Here is a 25,092-nt window from a genome sequence, read left to right on the forward strand (position 1 = left end):
ATATAGGAAACCTTTGTTTATATATAGCAAACTGCCCAATTCAGACATTCCCTGTTGAATGCATGAATGGCAGAAGACGGGACCAGTGAGGATGCAAACATTGGGGGTGGAAGCAGCAGGAGCAGCCCTGCTCTTCCTTTCACAGGACTGTAATTGTGTGAGGGGAGAATGCCCCCAAAAGAACATGTGATAGACATTAAGGTGTAATGAGCACAGTACAATGGATGAGAAAAGGCAGAACACAATCACTTTGAAGTCTTAATTAACACAAACACATGTATATTTTAAATTCAGAACAGTTAATTTAATTATAACAAATGTATTGAAGAAGCAATTGTAAATGCTTTGCATGCAAAATGTCACAGGTTCAGCCTCTGGCATCTCCAGGCAGGGCCAGAAAATTCCAAAATAAAACCTTGAAGAATTACTGGCAGGCAATGTAGAATAGACAGTACTGATCTAGATGGACCCATGATCTGACTCAGGAGAAAGCATGTTGCTGTTTCTGTCACAGTCTGTTGCCAATGTTCATGGTTCCTCTACTTTCTGAATCTTTGTCCATCTGCTTCCTTTTCTTCCTCAGCTTCTCAACTTAGTTGTTTTTCCTTATCTCTTCAGCTGCTCTATTTTAAAAAGCTGCTCAGCTTTGTCAAGTATCCCCCAAACCATTTTTTACACACGCACACACACTATGTAATGTCCTTCACTAAGGCCACATTTTATATCCTTCTAACATTACAAAGGCTTAGTAACATGTTTGGGATGCAGAACATCTCAAGTTCATTACCCAACATATCTATTTAGAAATGATCTCTGCTAGCAGGGCTGGAAAAGGTTTTTGTTGGAGACCTTCCTTTAATCTGCCTTCAGAACCTGAACTTTCAAAATATATTTCAGGGACTACTCATTTTTGGAATGATGCAATTCTATGTATCAGTGCCAGATTTTTTTATTTTAATATGTTTATTAATCCGAGGACTGCTGCAAGTCCGTTCTACAGGGACCAGTATAAGGGATCTTCCTAACATTCTGCTGTCTCTGTCTAGTATTGTTGCAGTGTGAGGTTCTAAGGGTTCCAGGCACTCACCCAGGGTTCATGTTTTCCTTTTGCCAATGAGGCACGGCAGAGATTGTTGTATGTTTATGATATATAGTTTATTTACACATATATACAACCTGAGCCTACAATGGAGGGGTTCACAGCATTAACACCCCAAAAGGATCTGGTTTCTGTTACAGCTGCAGCCTTGGATTCAAACAGAAATCAAACATCATGCTCTGCTTCTCTGGCTTTTCAGCCAGCAGCTTTTACTTCTAGCTCATATTACACACAGACTCTAAACTCTGGCTTTTGTCCTTCTGACTATCTAAGAGCTGGAGGAGGGGCCCCACCTCTTTGCTATTTGGCTCAGAGCATTTGCCTTCTTAATGGCCTTTCCCTTTGTTCGCTTAACACTTGTTGAGTCCATGGATTAAGTGTCTGGCACCCACAAATGCATAAATGTACTGTTGGGTTTAATTTTGTGCCTTGAATTCCTCTTTAAAAAACAGAAACACTGCATTGAGTATTGTACTTCAAGTTATGTAATCTGCTTGGATATATATTTATTTGTTTTCCTCAAAAGCAGGATTATAAATATAATAAACACATGTAATAAGGAAAGTGTTGCTTTTAAAAAATGAATGTGATGGAAACAGCTTTAACAAAAAAAGCTTTCGTAATATGAATATTTTTAACTGGAGGGTCCTAAGTATTTGCCTGTATTATCACACAAACCTGAACTTTATTCTGTTATTTCATAACAGCTACTAATATGAGAAGCGCGTGGGAGGCTATTCATTGTGGAAACTGTCAGATCTGCTCTGTGATCCAGCTGGAGCGATACCAACTATACCAATGCCCAGTCAGTCAACTTCCTTCTTGCGTTTTCATTTGCTAGGCGCTTCTCCTCCCCCTTGCGCATGGCATGTAGTCTTTAGATTGTTCAGGGATGGTACACAAATTACCAGCATTTTTTCTTCCCTGCTCTTCGGCAAGGAAACTGCATGAGAAAACAGGTTCAACCACACATCCTGAAGAAATTGAAAGGGTTTGTTTGATCCACAGTGCTTTTGAGACAGGTTGAAGGAATATTGATTCTGTTTTTTTTAACACAGAAAACATAAATAAACTACTACAGCTAATGCAGTCCGATTTGTCCAAAAAAGTTTTAAATGCCTTTAAATAATCAATGGTTCCAAAATGGACAGCAATGCAAGGTCAAAGCACATAAAGCATTTAAAAACCAAATTGTTAGGAAAGCATTGTTTAATGTCTGGACAAGATATAAAGACCTACTTGAAAATAAAACCCCAAGGTGGTTGTCACCGATGGAAGCGAAGGCTCTGAAAAAGCTCAATATGGAGGCCAAATGGCCGAAATATTGGGAAATCTTGGAACAAGAGGGAGATAAATTGAAATTGCAGAGCTTTGAAAAACTAAAAGACAAAGTGCGAGATTGGCTCCACTATTATCAAATATTGGAGGCATACAAATTGGACAAGAAAATTGGCTTCCAGGTGGAAAAATCAAAATTAGAAACAGAACTGTTAGATCCCAAAACTAAGATTCTGTCAAGAATGTATAACTTGCTGTTGAAATGGAACACTCAGGACGAAATGGTGAAATCTGCTATGATAAAATGGGCACAAGATGTGGGACACAACATTATGCTGGCTGACTGGGAACTGTTATGGACCACAGGTACGAAGTTTACATAACACTAGTCAAGCCTGCAAAAATATATCATTTGCCCGATAATAAACGCTGGAAATGTAAAGAGATTGAAGGTACATTCTTTCACCTTTGGTGGACGTGCCCAAGGATTAAGGCTTTCTGGGAGATGATTTATAATGAAATGAAAAAGGTATTTAAATATACCTTCCTGAAGAAACCAGAGGCCTTTCTCCTGGGCATGGTCGGCCAATTGGTGTTAAAGAAGGATAGAACTTTTTTTATGTATGCCACAACAGCAGCAAGAATACTCATTGCAAAGTATTGGAAGACACAAGATCTACCCACCCGGGAAGAATGGCAGATGAAGGTGACGGAGTACATGGAACTGGCGGAAATGACTGGCAGAATCCGAGACCTGGGAGAAGAGTCGGTAGAAGAAGATTGGAAGAAATTTAAAGATTATTTACAGAAATATTGGAAAATTAAGGAATGTTAGAAGGATGTTGGAAAGAAGTTATGTGGTTTTAGCAGTAATGTTATAAAGGAGTATTTAAAGATGGATTGTTAACAGGTGCGAATGTAAATTTATAATATATTAAGATAAATTATTAAGATAAAAGCAAAAATGGAAAGGATTTGCTGAAATAACTAATTGAACTAGAATACAAAAAAGGGAGGTGTGAGGAGGTCAGGGAAACAAGCAAATGAACGTCAGGATATGGAAAGGTTGATTTGTTTTTAATTGTTTTTTGTGTTTTGTATTTTTTCCTTCTTTTTCTTTTCATTTTTTTATTCTTGTAACTTTTTTTGAAATTTTAATAAATATCACTTTAAAAAAAACCCAAAATGGACAGCAATGGCCTGCCTCACTGATTAGCTGCGGCACACATGCAACCAGAGCCACAGCTATGCTATAAGCAAGAGGACAGTACACTTGCCTAGCTAAACATTTTTCAAAAAGAAAAAGAAAACCCTCCTTCTTGCCACTGTTTGGTGATCTGGGTAAGTGGGAAGAATAATGGTGTGGCCAAGATGGCAGGGGCCTGAGAGGGAGAGAGCAAGACAGCAGCAGTGGGGGACTCAGGTGGACATTTGAGGAAAAGACTTTTGCAACCCCATTTGCCATTGAACCCAATGTGTTTTGACTATATGTGATTTTGGCTTTAGGTGCAATCCCCGGAACGTAACCCCCTCATAAATTGTGGGCTTACTGTAATGCAACAGGTAGGGAGCCGTGTTGGTCTGCCGTAGTAAAAACAAAAAAATTCCTTCCTGTAACACCTTAGAGACCAACTAAGTTTGTTATTGGTATGAGCTTTCGTGTACATGCACACTTCTTTAGATACCCTGAATATCTGAAGAGGTATCTGAAGGGTATCTGAAGAAGTGTGCATGCACACCAAAGCTCATACCAATAACAAACTTAGTTGATCTCTAAGGTGCTACTGGAAGGATTTTTTTTTATTTTGTAGTGCAACAATCCTTGATCATCTTTCTCAAATACAAAGCACACAAATCATTTTGAATAAGCTGTATAGTATTGTAAAACCCCTCAAAGGTCCCTTTGAGGCCTGTGTCCATGGCACCTGCCTAGTTGGCCTAATGACAGCCCTGGCCCTGCCTCTCCACCACCCTGGCTATGAGGACCAGCTACTTCCATTTTTCTCTTCCCCACCCAGAACTACCTCCTCCACTCCACCTGGCCATTCTTTTAAGAGTACAAAAGCCCTGGCGCTGAAATTTCCCTGGTTTTCCTCTTCACTTTCCAATCCTTTTTCCTTTTGTATCAGGGATATTATATCATCATCATCATCATCATCATCATCATCATCCCATCCTCCACCCTAAGGTTCGGGGGTGGGACTGACAACGACAGATGATGTTTGACACCTGTCGCTTCCATTGCGCCAACGTTTGGTAAAGGTTTGTCCGGCTGGTTCAGTGTTTTTCCTCGCTTGTTTCTAGTTACCCCCAGCTTCATTGTCAGGTGGTCGCCGATCCGTAAAACCTGAAAAATGTACGCCAATTAATCAAGTAGAAGACAAAAAACTTTGTTCCCCCTCCCCCCCCCCGCTTGCGTTCAGCCGTTGAGTGCGGCCTATCGGCTGCCTGGCTGCGTTTGCGGCATTGCTGTAAAGCGTCACGTTCTCCTCGGTCCCTAACCGCGGGAAGGGGGAGGCGACGAAAGGGCTAGCTCGCGCAGGCGCGGTGTGCGCGAGGTCCAGTGCTGCGGCAGTTCAGTTGTGCGATTTCTTTTTCGCGGAGAGCGAGGGGCGAGTGAGAGCCGCGCGCGCGCTGGGAGAGGTGAGCGGGACGGAGGCCGGGAAGCAACGGACTGGCCTCTCGCGCCCCCGTAGCGGCGGGGGAGAGGGGTGGCGGGAAGAAAGGCGAACCCCCCCTCCTCCCGTCCCCACTCCTGAGGCAGGGGAAAGAGGAAGAGAGCGCATCGTAGTTCTGTCACGAAACCCCCCAAATGACGCGGGAGACGGGTCTCTCGCTTTTCCCTCACGGAGGGAGGAAGGAAGGACCCCGTTCCCCACCTGGCGTCACTGCCGTTTTCCGCGCCGCGGGGAAATGAGCGATTGAAATCCCATCCTGTGGGAGAGGAGGGAGCTGGGGAAGGTGCCTCACGTTGGCCTGCTGGGTGGGAGCACTATAACTTTCTTTCTCTGTTTCTCTCTGTGTATGGATGTGTGTGTCAGAGAGAGAGAGAGAGAGAGAGAGAGAGTTTGTGAGTGTGTGAAGTATGAGTGATGGACTTGAGTAGAAAAAACCCCAAGCTCCCATTCCAGAAAGGGGCAGGATTTGAGGTGGGAGAGCACCCGCTCCCCATTTTTAAGTGATGCTTAAAGTTAACAGGGTTCTCCTTCCCCACGCCCCGTGAGTGGCTCTTGAGTATTTTCACCTCTCTTCAGTATTTCTAGTGCAGTGGTGCTGCCCCATCTTCTTCTCCTTACTGAATGGTATCCATAATTCTTAACTAGTGCGGTGTTAATAACAGGAAACTGGAGACACGTTGCTTCTTCTTTTTCTTCCCTTGGGGAGAGAGACAGAGTGAAATTGTGGTGCTTACTTCCTATGTTCTGTTGAGGATTGAGTAGAAACACTCTCGTGGCAGCACAAAAATGATCTTAGTCAAAATTATTTTTTCATTCCACACACCCTCAGCCAGATGTTGACATAAAAATCATCTTTTGTGTACGAAGGTGGGCAGTGATTGTGGAAATCAAATTTCTCTTTCTTGTCTCCACAAAGGCCTGTGATTTGTGCGGCTTTCTTTCCCTAGTTTGGCACCTGATAACTCTTGACAGGAACAACAGACACCAATGTCTGTCTTCATCAATTCCCTTCCATCTCATGCTGCAGCCTGAAAGAGGTTGCTGCATCCAGCTGCATGGCACAGCAAGCCTTTAATTCTTTAATTTGTACATTTTGTTCTTCTTACTCCATCACTGCAGCTGTCTTTACTTACATTCTGTGAAACTTCCATTTCTCTTGCACAGTCACTGAAGGGCTGCATTTTCCAAAATTCAAAGAGGGGAAGTTCTTGAGGTGATTTTTTTTTTTTTTTGGTATGTAGAAATCACTTGGTGAGTATGTTTGACTCTGAGTGATCTGCAAAACTCGTTGAATAGAAAACATGCAGTCAAGATAGCTAATTGTAGGGGTAGAGACTGGCATTTTGTTAAAACCAAGGTTTTAGTAGTGCAGTTACTTACATACCATGAAATCTATGCTAAAATCCACTACATTTGGCCCTTGTCCTGAGATTGAACAGCAGTTTGGAAAGACTGCTGACATTTTCTTCTTCGTGTCACTTCATTATACACACTCATGAAATCTGGTGGATAAAGAGGGGGCAAATTCTGTATAGTGTTGGCCTGGCATTATGATAGAGGCAGTTGGTCTACCATTATGTCATATATTTCAGGCAACCTTCCATAGGGATTGGGATTATATTTTCTTTCACTTTATTTAAATTTTGTTCGCTTTGGCACCACCAACCTACAGCAGAGAAATGGCTGCCAAATTGGCAGATTTCTCTATCTATTCAAGCTTTTAAGAATATCTGTCATGAGTGTTTTGTTGCAACATTTAACAATTCTGCTGTAAGCATGCATTGGCCAAATGACCAAGTATGTCTTATTTGTATTTTTGTAATATTAACAGCCATTCCTGGAACTGCAAATAATTAAACTCTCAGATGTGCCAATAGTTGAACTTAGTGCACCCTGAAAATGCCATCTGGCCTGCTCACTTTTGGTTTTGTGTTCACCTAGACAAAACAGTGTTTAATAGTTAGCAGAATATACCACTGAAACATGCATCTAGAACATTTTGAAAAAAATCTTAATTACCTGAGTATATACTGGTAGATTTAGAACCAGCCCAAATTTCAGTACTTATGCAAGCTTGTGATCCACTGATAATTGGTGGATCAGTGTCTAAGAAGGTTAAAACTTTGGTATAAATGCTAGTTTGTTTGTTTTCCCCATGTTTCCTTTTTTATGATACTACCAGGAAAAAAGGATGAGCCATGGGGGATTATTGTGAAAGCCTGAAGCAGTTGTGTGTTGTGGTAGGGAATACTTGGAGATATATGCTCTACCCACTGAGCTATCCCATGTATGTAGGAAAGAGAGAGGATAAGCAGGTCCAAGGATATCAGTTATCCTGCTGAATGTGGAGAGGGCATGGCATGGCGGGTGGGTTGTAGTAGTGTTTATAGATGCATGCATCCTGTCCTTTGCTGTGTCCACCCCATCTTTGATATCATCCACTGTGCCCAATAGCCTGGTTTTGTTCTTGAACAGCAGGTCTCTTCATAATATGACTGTGTTGATCCACGCTCTTATCATGGATGAACAGGCTGACCTGGTGGGGGAGCTGGGTGGGTCTGACCTGACACAGCTTTACCCAGCTGGGTACTCACTGCAACACCAAACCAGACTAGAAGTCTGGCGGGGAGGCATTGCCATTGTTCATAGCAGCTCATTCTCTCACTAGGAAGCCTTTCCACTTAGGAGCTGGACTGGAGGGCCTCATGGAGGGTCATGGAGATAGTCTGGGGATGCTGTTGTACCACCTACCCTACTACCTCCCTGATCAAGCTGACTGAGGTTGTTTATGGTGTGGTGTTGGAGGAACTAAGGAACATTCTCCTCTGCTGGCTAACAGTTTTGTTAGCTCCTTAGGAGCCATGGATAGCTGTCCCAGCTAGTCACTGGCTCAGTGCACGGAGCAGGGCATATCCTTGATTTAGTATTCACCCGGGTGGGGAAAAGGATCGTCTGGATATAGGAGTGGCGTTTGTAACCCTGTTGCCATGGTTAGACCACTTCCTAGTGAAGTTTGGACTTTTGGCAGCAGCCCCTTCCTGCAGGGGATGGGACCAATTTGGATAGTCTGCCCTTGGAGACTAATGGAATTGTATAGGTTCCTGACTGCTCTGTGGGATTTCCCAGTGGATAGAGCCCAGTGAGGCCCTGTTGTCATTGTGGTATGGGGAGATGATGAGGGCTGTTGATGTGATTGTTCCTGGGGGTTCTGTCTGATGCTGCAGGGCTTGAATTGTGCCTTGCTTTACTGAGGAGTTGCAGTCAGTGAAGCAAGCTGGAAGACAACTGGAGCATGTATGGTGGAAAACCTGCTCCAAAGCTGATCAAACACTTCTTACATTACACAGTTCTGCCTACTAAAGTGGCAGTCAAAGAAAACAAGTTGCAGTGAAGAATTACTTTGCTGCCAGTATTGCTTCCTTGATGACCCATCCAGCAAAGTTATTTCAGATGGTTTGGAGACTAACTGTACTAGAAGTAGTAGATGCATCTTTGGAGCACTTGGTAACATGCTGTGAACAGCTTGCATGGCACTTCAAGGATTAAGTTGCCCAGTTCCGTAGTGCCTTAGGTGTAGCAGTTTTTGCAAGTCCAGTCAAGGTGTCCAGTGCAGCACCTTCTATTTCATCATAATATATGAGTCAGGAGAGGCTGAGCATGGTCTGGAATATTGTCTGGATGCAGTTGTGGAATGGATGGTGGCTAATGAACAGAGTGTGAACCCTGAGAATATGAAGACGCTGTTGGTGGGTGGTTCCAGTGTCTGGGAGGCTGGCCATTTTCCATTCCTGAATGGGGTTACTCTACCTCTGAAAGCACAGTTGCATAGTTTGGGGGGGTATTCCTGGATTCATCTTTGTCACTTGAGGCTCAGTGGCTAGGCATGTAGCCACTACAGTTAGTGCACCAACTGTGGCCTTTTGTGGACAGGTATAGCCTGGCTACAGTAATTCATGCATTGGTAACTTCATGACTCAATTATTTCAATGAGCTCTATGTGGCCCTTGTGCCTGATCCAGAAGCTCCAGCAGGTGGAAAATGCTGCAGCTGGACTACTGATGGGGAAAGATTACTGCCAGCACATAGCTCCGGTGCTTAAAAGCTTGCAATGTCTGCCCATATGTTACTGGGCCAGGTTCAAATTCTTTTATTAATTTACAAGATTCTTAACAACATGGGGCTAGGATATCTTAAGGACTGCCTGATATATGCCTGATCATTGAGATGTTTAGGGGAGTCCCTGTTGTTAGTCCCTCATGGCTCAGATGCATAGCTTGTAACTACTAGAAGCTATACATTCAACTATACATTCAATCAGTAAGGAGTTACTGATCCCTCTCTGTTCTTTTCCCACTCTTATTACATATAACAGGATACATTTGCTTATTTATTAAATGTATTTATAACACACCCCTTATTTCTACAGATAGCATGGTGGGATATAAAAAGGCATGAAATAAAATTAGACAATTTATCAGGTACATTTAGTTGCATTTTTATAGTTATTGATTTGTCTAAAAAAGAACACTCCTTGTTAATAAGCAGAAATATTTAAAAATAATGCTAAGACCTGTTTGTGAAACAGAAGCCCTAAATTTAGTGGTGCTTAAAACTGTTGGTTTCATTGAATTTTGCATGTTTGTTTTTTACTGTAAGCTTCTGTGATAATCCTTTGTGTTAGTTGGCAGGGTATTATAGGACTATACTTTGAGGTTGCATCCTTTAATCAGTAAAATAATATTCAATATTTCTCAGTTCTGTTTTCATTTCTGCTGATGAAATGTTAAAATAAATTATCTGTGTTGGGATTATCTGTGAGCTAAGGAAGATAACATTTACTGCCCCCTATTGGTGTAATGAAGTTTCATTGATTGTAAGGTGCTGATCCCAATAAGATAAACAAATAAATTGAATGCCTTTTAGTGATGAATACAGGGACTTGGAGATATAGTATTTCATAGAATGTTAGAAGCCTTCCGCTGTTTATCTATATATGTGTGTATATATGTGTGTATGCTCTGGGTATTAAAACTTTGCTTTTTTTGTTATGCAAGCTTATTGTGAAGGAACTAGAAAAAGCAGGGTCATCACACATCTTTTGTTCTACCACCCAATTCTGTTAGCTGGTCAGGTCAAAGTACTGAAACCATGATAACTGAAAGGAGGATGTATACAAAAACACACAAAAACAACAACAAAAACACCCCATCCATTTATAACAAGCTACAAAAATATTTGAGTTCTGTGTTCAAAAAATAAGAGAACTGTCTGGCAATTCCACCTCTCCACTTTTTAACTGTCAGATCTCTGTGGAAAGCTACTTAATTTGTCAGCATTTGCAATATTTAGTTCAGTGCTGTGTTAAAAGGGGGGGGGTAGAGAATAACCTATATGTGTTGTGTTCTATTTTTGAAATGTGCATTGCTTGCACACAGACACCTTCTCATATGCATCATGTTAGCCTGGGAAAAGGCTTTATACCTTGAGCATGCAATATGGTAGAAGTTCTTTGAAATTATCTTTGGAGCAGAAACAGCCAGTTGCTTAGTTATAATAGTGTTAGGAGCACTGTAATTGAAATAAATTGCAGAAGGTTGTTTCTGATGTGCTTGGCATGTTTACAGGTTTCTATATTTATTTGAAGCTATTTACAGATGCTTGGCCTTTAAAATAAGTTTTTGTAATTTAAGAAAGGTGCCATAGACTTTATAGTTCAGAATTTTAGCTGGCTAGCCGCCTATGCTGTTAACATACTTATCCTACTGACTTACAAAAGTATGTCAGGGTTCAGCTCAACTTATTTTTAACTTGTACCCTTCGCATCATTTGAAAAGAAACATTTGTTAAAGTAAACAAAATCATTAACCCAAAGGAAGATCAGTACTGTACAAGATTCCTGCATCCTCCTTTCTGATTCATCATAGCAGCTTGAAATCTGTATTGCGTTGTGTCATTTGGTATGGACAGAGGTGAAAGCAGTAAAATAACTTGGAATGGAGTTACATTAAGGGATTGGATCCACTTTATTTACACTGGTACCTCGGGTTACAGACGCTTGAGGTTACAGACTCGGCTACTGCTAACCCAGAAATAGTACCTCAGGTTAAGAACTTTGCTTCAGCATGAGAACAGAAATTGCGTGGCGGCGGCAGCGGGAGGCCCCATTAGCTAAAGTGGTTCCTCAGGTTAAGAACAGTTTCAGGTTAAGTACGGACCTCCGGAACGAATTAAGTACTTAATCTGAGGTACCACTGTATGTGTGTGTAATTTAAGAACGGACCTCTGAATAAAAAAAAAGAAAGAAGAATGGACCTCCAGAACGAATTAAGTTCTTAACCCCAGGTACCACTGTACTGAAGTAAGAATTCGAGTATGACCCTATGGAATTTTTGGTAGAAATCATAATCCATTTTCATCACTGGAATGAAATCTCTGTACTTATTGATCCGCTTTGGTACTTCAAACTTAAAAGGGTGTTGCCATAGTTGAGGCACCAGTTTAGTTAATTGGCTAATACTATTTTCTTTTGCATCATCAAACACATTATTTTCCATCCTCCCAAGCATTACAAGATTCATTGATGAATCTTAGGTTCAGTTCAGACACTTACCAGGGCTGAAGATCTTCTCTCTATGGTGAAGGAGCAAATGTGTGTAAACTTATAATATCTTACTCTGACACAAGGATTCAAATCATTAATTCTTTGAATTCACAATGGGAAGAGATTCAGCCTTCTGTGTGTTTGGGTATTTGCTATTTGGATCCCGGTGTCAGATTTAAAGTTAAGTTTGGAGGAGGAGAGGCACTTGCCAACTACTGTTCCACTCTATCAAGGGAAAAAAGATTTTTGGCTGAAGTAAACTGCTTGTATGGAAAAACTGTGCTTCTAGGGAGCTGAAGGTTCTTGAGAAACATAAGGTAAAGGTAAAGGGACCCCTGACCATTAGGTCCAGTCGTGACCGACTCTGGGGTTGCGGCGCTCATCTCGCTTTACTGGCCGAGGGAGCCGGCGTACAGCTTCTGGGTCATGAGGCCAGCATGACTAATCTGCTTCTGGCAAACCAGAGCAGCACACGGAAACGCCGTTTACCTTCCCGCCGGAGCCGTACCTATTTATCTACTTGCACTTTGACGTGCTTTCAAACTGCTAGGTTGGCAGGAGCTGGGACCGAGCAATGGGAGCTCACCCCGTCACGGGGATTCGAACTGCTGACCTTCTGATCGGCAAGTTCTAGGCTCTGTGGTTCTTGAGAAACATACATTTTTATTAATTTATGTATTGCTTATAAGCAAAAAAAGGGCTTCCTTACATATATGGAACTGATGTCTGAATTTTAATTACTTCTGTTCGCTTCTCCCCATATGTATTCCTAACCATCTCTCTTACTGAAATGATGAATGGAAAGGAAATTTACCTCAGTCCTTTAATGCATTCATTCTCTCTGTTGGCTGGGGCTGCCCTCACCCCCAAGGAATTAACATGTCAGTTTAGGAAAGTTTTAAATAGCAAAATGCAAAGAGATTGAAAATTGACTGAGTTAGTTCTAGGTATGAGCTTTCGTGTGCATGCACACTTCTTAAGAAGTGTGCATGCACACGAAAGCTCATACCTAGAACTAACTCAGTTGGTCTTTAAGGTGCTACTGGAAGGAATTTTTTTATTTTGTTTTGACCATGGCAGACCAACACGGCTACCTATCTGTAATTGAAAATTGAGCAATTTGGGCCACATTAGTCAGCACAGCTGACCTAAATTGATGGTTGTAAAAACTTTATACTTTAAGTCTTTCCTTTGTTTAATGATTTACAAATCATAATTGTGATACCATAAGGATATTATCCTTTTATTAGTTGCTGCTGGAATGACGGTGGCTGGAGACTAGAAAATGTCCTCAGACTTTTCAAGAGGCAGTTGATAGAGAAGCCAAGTCACAATATCAAACAGGCCAAAGGCCAAGTCAAACCTGATACATTTGCAACTGATGGTTCCTGTTTCTCCCTTTCATCAACTCCTTGTCTGACAATTTAAGACCATTTCCTGCTTGTGCTGGTTTCTGGAGAGACTGCTTCAGTATGCTTTGTTTATAGTGCTTTATCTGCTTGCTCCTGTACTCCCTCCAAGTGTGTTGTTACATAGAATGAGACACGAGAGACCTGCAATTGTTGGTCTGTTGCTGTTGATTCTTTATTGTAAATGTTAAATTGTGTAAATAAGTTTGATATTCCATTAATAAATGGATGTAATTTAGGTAGGTTTTTTCTCTTTCTGAAGTACTCATAGAAACATAGACTAGATGACTTCTGATGTACCTACGCAGCTCTTGATGCAGGGTATGCATTACTACAGCATCCTTGTTAGGTGACAATCCAGTCTTTCCTTTGAAAATTCAAATGAAAGGGAGTCTATCACATCCCAGACAGTCTGTTCCACTGTCAAATGGCCCATCAAGTCAAAAAGATCTTCCTAAAATTTAGTCTAAATCATTTTCCTTTTAATTTAAATGGCTTGCATCCTATGCTCTGGAGCAGCTATCATCATCTGTGTGATAGCTCCTCAGTTATTTGAAGATGGCTATTTTATTGCCTTTTAATAATCTTTCCTTCAGGATAACCACATATACCTCCTTCAATCTTTTCTCCAATGGTCTCCAATGGCCTCCTCACCAACTTTATTGACCTCTGCATGCATACCAGTTTGTTCATATCCTTCTTTAATGTTGGTTCCCAGAACTAGACATGAGCAGAAGAGAGCTGCACCATTGCTTACTATGATATAGACCAGGCTTCCTCAAACTCGGCCCTTCAGATGTTTTTTGTCCTGCAACTCCCATGATCCCTAGTTAGCAGGACCAGTGGTCAGGGATGATGGGAATTGTAGTCTCAAAACATCTGGAGGACCGAGGTTGAGGAAACCTGATCTAGACACTGTACTTCTGTTGATGCAATCTAGAAGCATTCATTTAGATCGCACAGCATTCTTGTTGAAGCAAGCTTGTTGAAGCATGCATACTGAAGTATGCATACTGAAGTATATACCCCCACAAGTATGCTAGAGTCTCTGGTTTTGTCTTTTTTTTTTCTTTTTACAACTAAGATAACTGTTTTTATCAGCCACTTCCTTTCCCCCAAGTATTTATGACTCTTTTTAAAAACAGGGAGTGGTGAGACATACATTACAAACTAAAAAAGTGTCTTCATTTGTTGTTTCAGAATTAAGTGACAATTGCACAAAACAACAACAAAATGACAACTTCATGGAGTGACAGACTGCAAAATGCAGCAGATCTTCCTGCAAATATGGATGGCTATGCTATGAAGAAGTATCGTCGGGAAGCATATCACCGGTAAGCTCTTTATGTAAGGAAAGCATTTTACTACAGGAAAAAGCAAAGTTCCAGAGCCCTAAGGACCACATTCAAATATCTTCACATGGTTGAGAGCCAGCTGGCATTGCTTTCCGTTCCACAGGCCCCTGCATCTCTTACTGCTGGTTTCTCTCCTCAAGTCAGACGTGGCTTCTTCTTTTTTTACTATGCATGTCTCTGGCAGTGTCATTCAATCTGTCTATTTATATTGCATAACTTGATGTTTGCAGGATTGTGTTGCTTCCACCATTGTGTTATTCATTCTTAGGCAAAGAGGAGGTAGAAGGGATGCTTGTTTTTGCGAGTTGTGGTATTGTTACCCCTGCTATATTGCAACAATGTTATGACCCAAGATCTAGACAATTGTTTTATATTTTTCATTTAGGTGGCATATACTTAATGTTTAAATTGATTTATGTAGGCTTTTTCTACTTTTTAAGATTAGAAACAAATTTTTAAGGTTAAAAAAGAGAATTCCCTGTTACTTTACTCTCCACAAATGAGTGAATAACGTCAAAGTTGACATAATTAGAGAGGGTTTGGGCTTGTAATGTTATGAAATAGAATTAATTAACTTGGAGAGGAAAGTAGGAAAATTAAGAGAATGTGACAGTAGATTAAACCTAAGTTTAATTCTTTGCTAGTATGGAAAAGAGACAATCAGTTGGTGTTGAACAAAGCCTAAAACTGTCAACAGGTGGTTAAGAGGAAATAGTTATACTTGGTTGTCATCCCTATATTATTTTTGGCTCATCTGAATATTAAAAATAGCCTGTCCCTACTTGTGCGGAGGAAAGATTGATGACAGACTTGGTGGATGTAATGGAAAATATTTTTTTTCCAGCTGTTGCTTTGCCAGTGCCAGTGGTGTCAAGACAACAATAATAGCCCTGCCACATTGCTACATATTCCATGGATGTTTCATAAATATAGATAGACGTAATGAGGACATGTGTTTTTTAACAGAAGAAATTAGTTTTATATCAAGTAATCATCAATGGATGTCTTCTTGTATCAGATACAGATATGTGCATATGGTATAAGAGAATTCTGAGTTTTAAAAGTTGGCAAGGAATGAAATAATTTCTATAACTTTAAAAATGTCCAACTTGCGAGGTGATCAAATGACCTGGATGGAGTCATGTTGAAAATCTCAATAGTTCATATTTTTGAACACTATTTTCTAGCTCCTCTTTTCTTTCTTCCTTGTAGTCCATGTTACTTCTCTAGGTCTCATTGATCAGTTTCACATTTGGAAGCTTCTTGAAAACTGAGCTTGACATTTCTGAAGCCTCGGTGTTGTGACCAGCCTTAACAGTGCAATTCTATACATACATATGTTCCTAGTAAGTCTCATTGACCCCATAAGTTTTTACTTTCAGGTTAGTATGTATAGGATTGCAGTCTGACAAAGCACTCCTAATCTCCAGATTTGCTGGCTGAAGGGGGTTAGGATGGAGCAGAGATACCTCTCTGCCGACTGTCATTGAAAGGGCTTGTCTGCCACAGATATCCCACTGACCATGTCCAAGCTATAGATTTCTCCAGGTATAGATTTGCTGTTGGTGCTTCTTGCCTTCAGTGGCCAGTATTAGGCCCTGGGGTGATAATGATCTTGAACCTACCCGCCTCTGGCAAGCCTGAAGTGGATGTAACTAATGAGAGACTTTCAAAAATCTGTAGGGGAGGAAAAAAAAGTAACACCTCCCTCCCACATCTCTTGCCCTGGTTGGTAAGTATTATTGCTTATTGAAAAAGGCAACACACTCCTGTTTTTAGTGGTGATTTATGCATACTAGCAAAAGGAAATATGATTTTAAAAGTGGCATGATAGTACAAATTAAAATAGTAAAAATCAAAAGAAATAAGGCTGCAATCTTATGTACACTTATTTTGGAGTAAGTCCCATTGGATTTAGTGGGGCATATTTCTAAGTAGACATCCCAGAAGATTGCACTGTAACATTTTTAGAATAAAGAAGGAATGGTTTCCTGGCCTAAATCCACACAGCCCTGGGAATGGGAGTCCTGATTTACCATACTTTTCCATGTATAAAACTAGGGTTTTTTACTTTAAAATAAGGTTAAAAATCTGGAGGCTTCTTATACACTGATAGTGCATATGCCCATTTTCTAAATTTGGGGTCCCCAAAAGTAGGGGACATCTTATACATGGGGGCATCTTACACACGGGAAAATACGGTACTTCAGTGTTAGACTGACTACCTGATAGGCTTTTGACAAAAGGTTATAGTTAAATTAACTAGTTTTTATATAGAACTTTTGAGCATTCAAAGCACCTTTTTTATTTATATTTCACCATGTGTGGAATTCTCAACCAACAAGGTAGGTCACACAGATGATATGAGGCACTTAACACATTGCATCAAATTATGCCTCTTAAGCCGCCATTCAGCACCCAGGACAATTAGCAGTCCAAATAAACTTAAGCAATTGGAGTCATTCTGGATCCTGCTGTGGTAATGGTGTGTGAAAAAAATAATATAATTTTGATTAGTAAAAATAAAGTGAAGGTCAAATTTCTAAATATTTCTCTTTTCTATTAACAAAATGCAAGGAAAAGGTTAAATACTAAGGCCCCCAAGATGATAGCGTTTTCCAGGCCAAGTACAGTGGTACTTCGGGTTACATATGCTTCAGGTTCCATATGCTTCAGGTTACAGACTCCGCTAACCCAGAAATAGTACCCCGGGTTAAGAACTTTGCTTCAGGATGAGAACAGAAATCGTGCTCCGGCAGTGCGGCGGCAGCAGGAGGACCCATTAGCTAAAGTGGTGCTTCAGGTTAAGAACAGTTTCAGGTTAAGGACAGACCTCCAGAACGAATTAAGTACTTAACCCGAGGTACCACTGTACTGCATTAACCCATGGCCAACCCTCAAAGGGTCATATGTCAAAGTGGGTGTGGCTAAAGTGTAAAAAGTGGGTGTAGCCATTCAAGGACTAATTTAGGGAAACCTTTTGGCACCACAGAAGTACTGCAGAGGACTTGTGCAAATGATCATTAAAAAATTGGGGGGGGGGATTTGTGAAGCCTTGTGGACCTGCATTTTTTTTCATTTTAAAATTTTATTAAATCAAATTTAATACAATCGCCACAAAAAATAATAAACGCAGCATTACGATTGTAACATACTCTTACATAATCTTAGGACATTAATGGTCAATATAGACTCTCCACAAACATGTTTGCAAAACTGGTGGAAGAAATTGCTACTTCCCTTATGAAAAGAAGGGGGGGCGGGTTTCATCAAAGTTGTCTCTCTTTATAACACTGTTTGCTACTCTTCTAAGCCCAGATAATCACTCTGAAATAGCCACGTCCTAGATATTGTTGTTCCATACCTCAAGAGGTAGCTCAGCCTGGGATTTCCAAAAATAGGCTATCACTAAACCTGCAAATAACTTGTTGGCATCAGAGTGAAGGTGCCTAAAGTAGCTTGTTCTCACTCTGTCCTGCAACAGAAACTGAATGTTTCTACTGACCAATCTGAATGAGGATAATGTGACATCAGACCTGTCTCCTTTCGTGTATCCTCAAGTTCGCTTCATCCCAGGAGCTGGCAGAAGCTGCAGAGGAACAGCTAGCTGACCTGGAGAAAAGTCAGTTTAGACCAACGTCGGCCTTCTGATCATCCCATTGAGAGAGTGAGGTTTTGGAGGGTTCACAGCCACTGGGCCTTGCATCACTTCCTATTCAAGTGATTGACAGCATAGCTCATCACCCTTTCTGGGTCCTGCTTTTTTCTCCTCATCCATCGTCTGAGGCTCGGTCCCAGGCCTTACCTCAGGTTTTGGTGGGAGAGAGTGCACAATGTCTACTTTAGTGGTTTGTTGGGATCTCAGGGCTCCTCAGTGACTCCAGCCTCTCCTGCATAGGTTCATTCCTGCTCCTCTAGGGGGCAGGAAACTCCTTCCCCCCCCCTCCTCTCCCGGGTCTAGTGATGCAGCAGCTGTGGCAGAGTTCAGGGGCACTCTTGCCTTCACAGGCATTAGATCATCTGGGCAGCTGGAAGAGGAAGTCTTGATGCCACCAACATGTCAGGCCAGAAGGGAGGAGGCCAATGCTTCTCAGAGGCCCAAAGGCAAACTGATTCCTCCACTCTCTGCCTCAGCCACTGCCACAGGGTGGCATTCCAGGCAAGGGCTCCAAAGCAGGTGACAAGTTTGTGTGAAAGCTTATATTTGCACTAGGGTGGATCCAGATCTCTGACACTGTTGTAGTAGGTAACACATCTGTTCAACTGGACGGAGAACCACCTTGCATCTATCACTGTGGAACATGTATCAGGTGCTTCACATACCAGGGCAGATTGGCTGAGTCTCCAGGACATGTCTTAAGCAGAATTGAGTCATCTGCCCATGGTGTTAGAACAGATAGTGTTACACTTTGGCCAGCCCTGTATGGACTTATTCATGACTCAGCAGAATGCCAATGTGAATAGTGCATAAGGAACACTGCGTTTTCAACCCGGATTCAATGATCCTGGAGTTGGACCCTATGTTTGTTCCTAAGGTTAACTCAAGTTTTGATAGGAACTAGGATGTCATGTTACCATCTTTCTGCCCCCACCCTAGATTGGACAAGGAGAGGGAGAGGCACTCTCTTGGACCTAAGATGAGCACACTGCATGTGTATCTAAAGGGAATGGAATCCTTCCACTTGTGTGGTTCCCTGTTTCTCTCCTTCCAGCCCCAAACCGTGGGAAAGAAGGTTTCAACTGCTACACTTTCCAGATGGCTGAGAGGATGCATTTCCAAGTGTTGTGAGGTTTCTGTTCTGACTTGTCTGCTGGGGTCACTGCTCACTCTACTAGGAGTACCTCTATTTTGGCTGCCTTCAGCATCTCTGGGGGATATTTGTAGGGAAGCCATCTGGTCTTCTTTGTCTACCTTTGTGAGACATTATGGGATTGATGTCTGTGCGTCTGCCAAAGCTTCTTTTGGTTGGCAAGTACTACAACCAGTGGTTCTCCAGTAGAGATAGGAGGTCCATAGCTGGTCCTGCCTCTCTGAGTAGCTGTGGTACATCCCATTGGATGATCCCCTCCACCCAGCAGGAAAATGTGACATTGGACCAACTGTGAAGGTTCATTTTCTGCAGGGGATGGAGGAATACTACCTGTCATAAGCTAGTTTTGGTTATTGGCTGTAAGTTGGACAAATCTTTTTTATATGTGGGTTTCTTTGGGGTTTTTGTTTTGTTTTGTTTTGCTTTTTACTGGATGTTCTTCTTCCTCAATAGTTGTAGTCCTTGCATTTTGTTCAGCTGCCATTTTGTATCCATGGGATGCACTGCTTTTCTCTGAAATTAACATGATATTTTCTTCTGAATTGGATTATCTTGTCAGCTGGATGTGTTGTCCACCCACAGTGAGGTAAGATTTGTCTAATTTGCATATTCCTGCCTGTGGAACAAGTGGGAGGGAAAACGCATCCAAGGATCCCCTCCATCCCCTGCAGAAAATGGACCTTCATGGAGGTCCAGTGTCACATTATCCTCATTCAAATTGGTCAGTTGAAACATTCCATTTCTGTTTCAGGGCTGGCCCTGCCATTAGGCAGTGTGTGAGACAAGCCACTTTAGGCAGCTGATTTTGGGTGCCATGAAAGGGCAGCAAATTGCTAGATATTTAATTTATTACTGCAATTTTTCTCCCAGGGTGCAGAGATTGTGGAATCTTTTTAAAGTTCCAGAACAACTGATTAGTTTTAGGTAGTTGTTATTCTGTCCCAAGACTTCAAAATGTCTTGTGCAGGTCCTGTTCTGGATTTCATATGTTAGATGCATCACTACCACATCTGTAAAGACACTGTTTCAATCAAGAGAAAATAATTACTTTAAAAATCAAGAATACTTTACTGATACTAGATCTGCGGTATGTTGTTAGATCTTTGGTATGTTTTAATGCTATACAACTTCAGGGTTTAGATACTTGAGTATGTGTTTAGCTATGATAGCTAAAACTTGGAACTGAAGAATTCTGTTGATAAATGTTTTGTATTGAACCATACTGGGTGGAGTATTGTGTGTAATATTTTGAGACTTGTTTAACCAGTGTGGTGAATGCTGATTACTGACTCAGTGCCAGAGACTGAAACTGCATAGATATATACTTTTATATTTCCTCAAAGTTTTTGAAAGATGTTTAACTGACTGTTGTTTTAGAATAATTGTATTACTGTAGCAAGTTCTGTGTAATGCTTACTTACTGAATAAAATATCATTTGGAAAACGAGCTTATAATTAGGATGGCAAATACTGACTGTAAATTCAAGGAAGATAAAACATGAGACCCAGGAAAACATTCATAGCCTGCATTTGTGTTTTATCTGTAGTGTGCACAGTACAAGGATTCCCCCTACCCCCCCCCATATCATGCATTAGTAGGCTTTAGACTAATAGCTGATGTCAACTGCACATCTTATTATATCTTCTTCTAGCCTATTTGTGGGAAATGCCTATGGTATAAACAAAAATAGGGACTGAATTACAGCTACTTTCTTACTGAAACATTTTGTAATAAGACGCTGCCTATCTATAAGCAGTTATTGATACCATAATCTTCAAAGTGGAAATAACATTGATATAACATTGTTAGGAAGCTCTTCTTCACTGTATACAAGCAGAGTGCTACTTCCTTACTTCCAGTCATTTATTTGGCTTGGTGATAATTGTGAGGCTGGTCCCATTGTAGGAGTACAGTCATGTACTGTGATTGTAGTTAGACAGGAAGGAGGTTGAGCATGAGACACCAAATTGCTATGATGTCTATTTTTTCACTCTGAGGGAATACTTCTAGTCACCCTTTGGACTATTGCATACAGTTCTTTGGTTAACAGCTGTGATTAGTAAAGGTTAAACAATGGAAAAAGTTGGATTTCCGTTCTCCCTTGATACTGGCAACTGCCAAGAAACAGAACTCAGGTATTTGCATTTATTTTATACAATATGTTTATAATTCATGAGTAGCAATTTTTCAAGGTAGTAGGACAAAACTGTTCCCACCCCCCTTAGAAATCCGTATGTTTTGTGGATCACTAAGACACAGGTGACATAAACCATGTTGAAGTGCTTCACCTTTCTCTGCTTTCAAAAGGCAGCTTTACCCATAGGGCAGGGGCACAGGTCTAGACGTTAGGCCTCTAGTTTAGAATTCTAATACTGTCTCTATATTTACTTCGGCTTTACTTTTGACATATAGTCTATATTTGTATCATAGGTTTCTCTGAACCAGTATGATGTTGTAAAGTGGTGTGTCCTGTTGGGGTCTAAATTAGGCACAAAAAGATATTATGAATTGATTAGTGCTTTGCTTTGCTTTGCTTTGCTTTCTTTGCTTTGCTTTGCTTTGCTTTGCTTTGCTTTGCTTTGCTTTGCTTTGCTTTGCTTTGCTTTGCTTTGCTTTGCTTTGCTTGTGAAGAGAATGTGAGGTGTGGAAACACAGGTGGATCAAGCTAATGTTTTCATTGAAATAGTTCTTGGATTGCAAAAAGAAGCAGGATGACTAAAAATAGATGATTAAGCCCCCCCCCCATCTGTTTAAAAATGTGTAAAATTGTAAATACATAGTTGTTCTTTAAAAAAAAATACTAGATCAGTATTAAATATAGGCATGACAGTCCTATTGTTAGTCTGCCGTCCTCAGATCATAAATCAATTGGTCATAGCACTTACATTAGAAGGGCTAAAAAGTTAGTGCTCTGGGGCTTGCCAGAAAGCATTTGGAATCTAAAGGAAACATGAGAGCCAGTGTGTTGTAGTGGTTAGAGTGCTGGACCAAAACCTGGGAGATCATAGTTCAAATCCCCACTCAGCCATGAAGCTCACAGGGTGACATTGGGCCAGTCACTGCCGCTCAACCTAACCTATTGCACAGGGTTGTTGTGGGGATTAAATGAGGTGGGAAAGAATCAGGTCTGCCAGCTTGAGCTCCTTGGAGAAAGAAGCGGGATATAAATGCAAATAGCTCTCCAGGTTTCCTGTCACATCCCCAAACCACCAGAAAATTTTGCCACACTTCTGAGCATGTCTAACCCCCCCTTCCTCCTTTCTTCCCTCAACCACATGTCTGCCCTTCAAGTTTGAGCCTGGCGAGAAGTGGCTGAAAGGCCTTTGGATTTCATGCATCCCTTATTTTAGGATTGCAGTCCTGGAGTTGTAGTTTGTGCTAGTCCTACTCAGAGTAGACCTTTTGAAGCTAATTAACATGTTTAACTTAGGCTCATTAATTTCAGTGAGTTTATTTTGAGTAAAACATAGATACAATCCTTAATCTCTAAACAGAACCATTGCTTCTGCTAGATACATCCAGGTAAAGGAGATTTATCAGATACGAATATTTAGGTGCCTGTGTATAGTAGGTAGAGTGTTTGGTAGGCAGAGTATACTTCATTGTCACCTGATAAAAACAAACTGATCTAGTCTACCCAATTAACTATTAAACCTTGCTTTGACCTATGAGTCATGGGCATTTTATTTTTGTTTGCTACTTTGTTTTGTAAGGGTGGAGCTAGCCCAGGCAGAATGAAGTAGAAAGGAGCAATACTGGAAAGAAGAAAAGACAAAATTGCCCAGTGTGTACATACCTATTCTCCTACATTTAGGCAGCAATCCTATACCCAACTGGTTGGGAGTAAGCCCCATTGAACTTAGTGGGATTTAATTCTCAGTGGATATGTATAGGACTATGCTGCTAACTTCACTGTTATGGATGCTGGTTTTAATAGAGAGACCATATGGGATTTTTAAAAACAAATTTCATTTCATAGGTTTAAAAAAGGAAAACATACATATGATGAACAGATACAAGGTGTGGTTATAAGCACGAAGCAGCAGTATAAATAACACTGTAGCTGTCAATAAAGATAAGGGTGAGAGTATTCTTTGTTTATTCCTATATGTATCTTTCATTTCTGTGAAACATTTTTTTAGAGATGACTTTAGTATTATAATTTGCACAATTATTTAAGAAATACTTGAAGAAGTGTTAGTAGGAAGCTTGAAATGAATCAACCTTTTTCTTGATTTGAATCAGCTTTTGTTTCTTCGAACATTCTCCTTGTATTGCTAATACTAGAATTTGGGGTTTATTTTGGGAAATACAAACTAAAGAGATGCAGCAAAATCAAATTAAAATCTAGGATGTCAAGCAAAGATAGGCTGGGAAGTCTTCATATGATAGGACGTGACTAGAGATGTTCTATGGTTGTAATAGATGCTTACTATTGTATTAGATGTTGTATTAGATGTTTAAAAGAAGTGATCAGAAAAACTAGAAAGAAACAAATGTATGCAACGGAAAAATGCAATTATTATTATTTTATTAAAAAGAAATGTTTTCCCTTTCATTTTAGCAGTGCATCGCTGCTGATGAGGTGCTTTGAAGTCCTGACTTTGGGACTCCAAAACCCAGCCCGAACTAAGCACTTTTCAGTGCATTAGAATTTCCTGCAGGGGACCAATGCTTGGGAGGTCACCTTCTTAGTGTGGCATTCAGTGCTGGGCTTCTTTAAAGAAGACCTCTGGGGAGGAGAAGCCACTTTTGTCTCCCAGTGCTGCATATGGAAGCATTTGCAGCCTAAGCAAACAACAACTTTCTGACCCCAAACATTGGGGAGTCAGAGTTGAGGGCAAAGTCAAAGTTTTCCCAAGTCTCTCTCCCCCCACCCCATTCTTGGAGAGGGGAGTAGGGGTTGCTTGCTTTGGCTGTGCATTCCTGTTTTCAGGAGGATACAGTCACTTGCAGCCAAACTGATCTTTTTGCAAGCAGCTCCACACTGCTCCTTTCAATTTCTAATTTTGGAAGTTGAAAGGGGCTGCGGGTGCTGCTCGCACAGGGAAGAAGATGCAGTTTCTACTTTCCCCTCCTTGAGCCAGAAGCACTCCCACTGCCTATCAGCTGATGGATCCTGATTGTCTGTTTGAAACCCCATTATTGCCTGCCCCACATCTGACATCATGTATGATGTCTGATGTAGTGTGTGTGAGTGTGGCTTCCCTACTGTGGCTTAGCGGTTGTAGACGCAAGGGTGGCGAATCTCCAGCCAGCAGGTCAGTCTTGGTCAGCTAGGGGAGCCAAGATGACCTGCAAGACCATATCCGCCTAAATCACAGCCACCTGTCCATCAGCTGATGTCACTGGTAAATGCCATAAGATTCCAGGGTGGGTTACAGTATTAGAGTCTTCAATTATTTTTTAAAAATAAAACCATTAGAATTACATAAGACAGTTTCAGATGGTACAGAACAGTATAATAAATTCAGCAAAAGAGGTCGGTTCACAAAAGAAAATAATTTAGACTGGCAGAGGCCTGAGTAAAGTGATGCCGTGAAACCGTACAGTGAAGATGCTAGGTGGTAGTAAAGAATTAATCATGCCACATTATTACAGTGGTTAGAGTGTCGTTTGACTGGCACCTGGGAGACCAGGATTCAGATCTCCACACAGACCCACAAAGTTCACTGGGTGGCTTTGCACCCATCACAGCCTCACAACCTAATCTACTTCACAGGGTTGTTGTGAGGATAAAATGGAAAGGAGGAGAAGTATGTATGCCACTTTGAGCTGCTGGGATTAAAGCTGGGATATGAATGTAATAATACATGGGGAGAAATATTGATAGATTGGCCGCCTTTTCTTACACAAACTA

At 41.0% G+C, this 25,092-nt stretch overlaps 1 protein-coding gene and 1 long non-coding RNA gene across 11 annotated transcripts in view; one reads left to right on the forward strand and one right to left on the reverse strand.

Moving 5' to 3' along the window:
• Positions 1–282: 282 nt before the first annotated feature.
• On the reverse strand, positions 283–4,801 carry LOC309341868. Of its 2 annotated transcripts, none has more exons than XR_014156596.1 (2): positions 4,560–4,801; positions 283–2,073 (listed from the first exon to the last, which is right to left on the reverse strand). It is a non-coding gene; the product is annotated as an uncharacterized lncRNA (long non-coding RNA). The 2 variants fall into 2 exon arrangements; XR_014156597.1 differs by having other exon boundaries at positions 683–2,042.
• A 90-nt stretch (positions 4,802–4,891) lies between these two features.
• Positions 4,892–25,092, forward strand: part of NT5C2 (5'-nucleotidase, cytosolic II) — an 84,986-nt gene continuing 64,785 nt past the window's right edge. For 3 of the 9 annotated variants that reach the window (XM_081861706.1, XM_081861703.1, XM_081861705.1), the window contains exons 1-2: positions 4,892–5,020; positions 14,266–14,399. In XM_081861706.1, the coding sequence (XP_081717832.1) occupies positions 14,299–14,399 (101 nt within the window). In that variant the 5' untranslated portion in view covers positions 4,892–5,020; positions 14,266–14,298. Of the gene's footprint in view, positions 5,021–5,169; positions 5,361–14,263; positions 14,400–25,092 lie in introns of those variants that run through there. The other 6 variants (XM_081861701.1, XM_081861708.1, XM_081861709.1 and 3 more) reach the window with 4 other exon arrangements.

This window comes from Podarcis erhardii (genome assembly GCF_964252035.2).
Source record: "Podarcis erhardii genome assembly, chromosome: 5".
Lineage (NCBI taxonomy): Eukaryota > Metazoa > Chordata > Lepidosauria > Squamata > Lacertidae > Podarcis > Podarcis erhardii.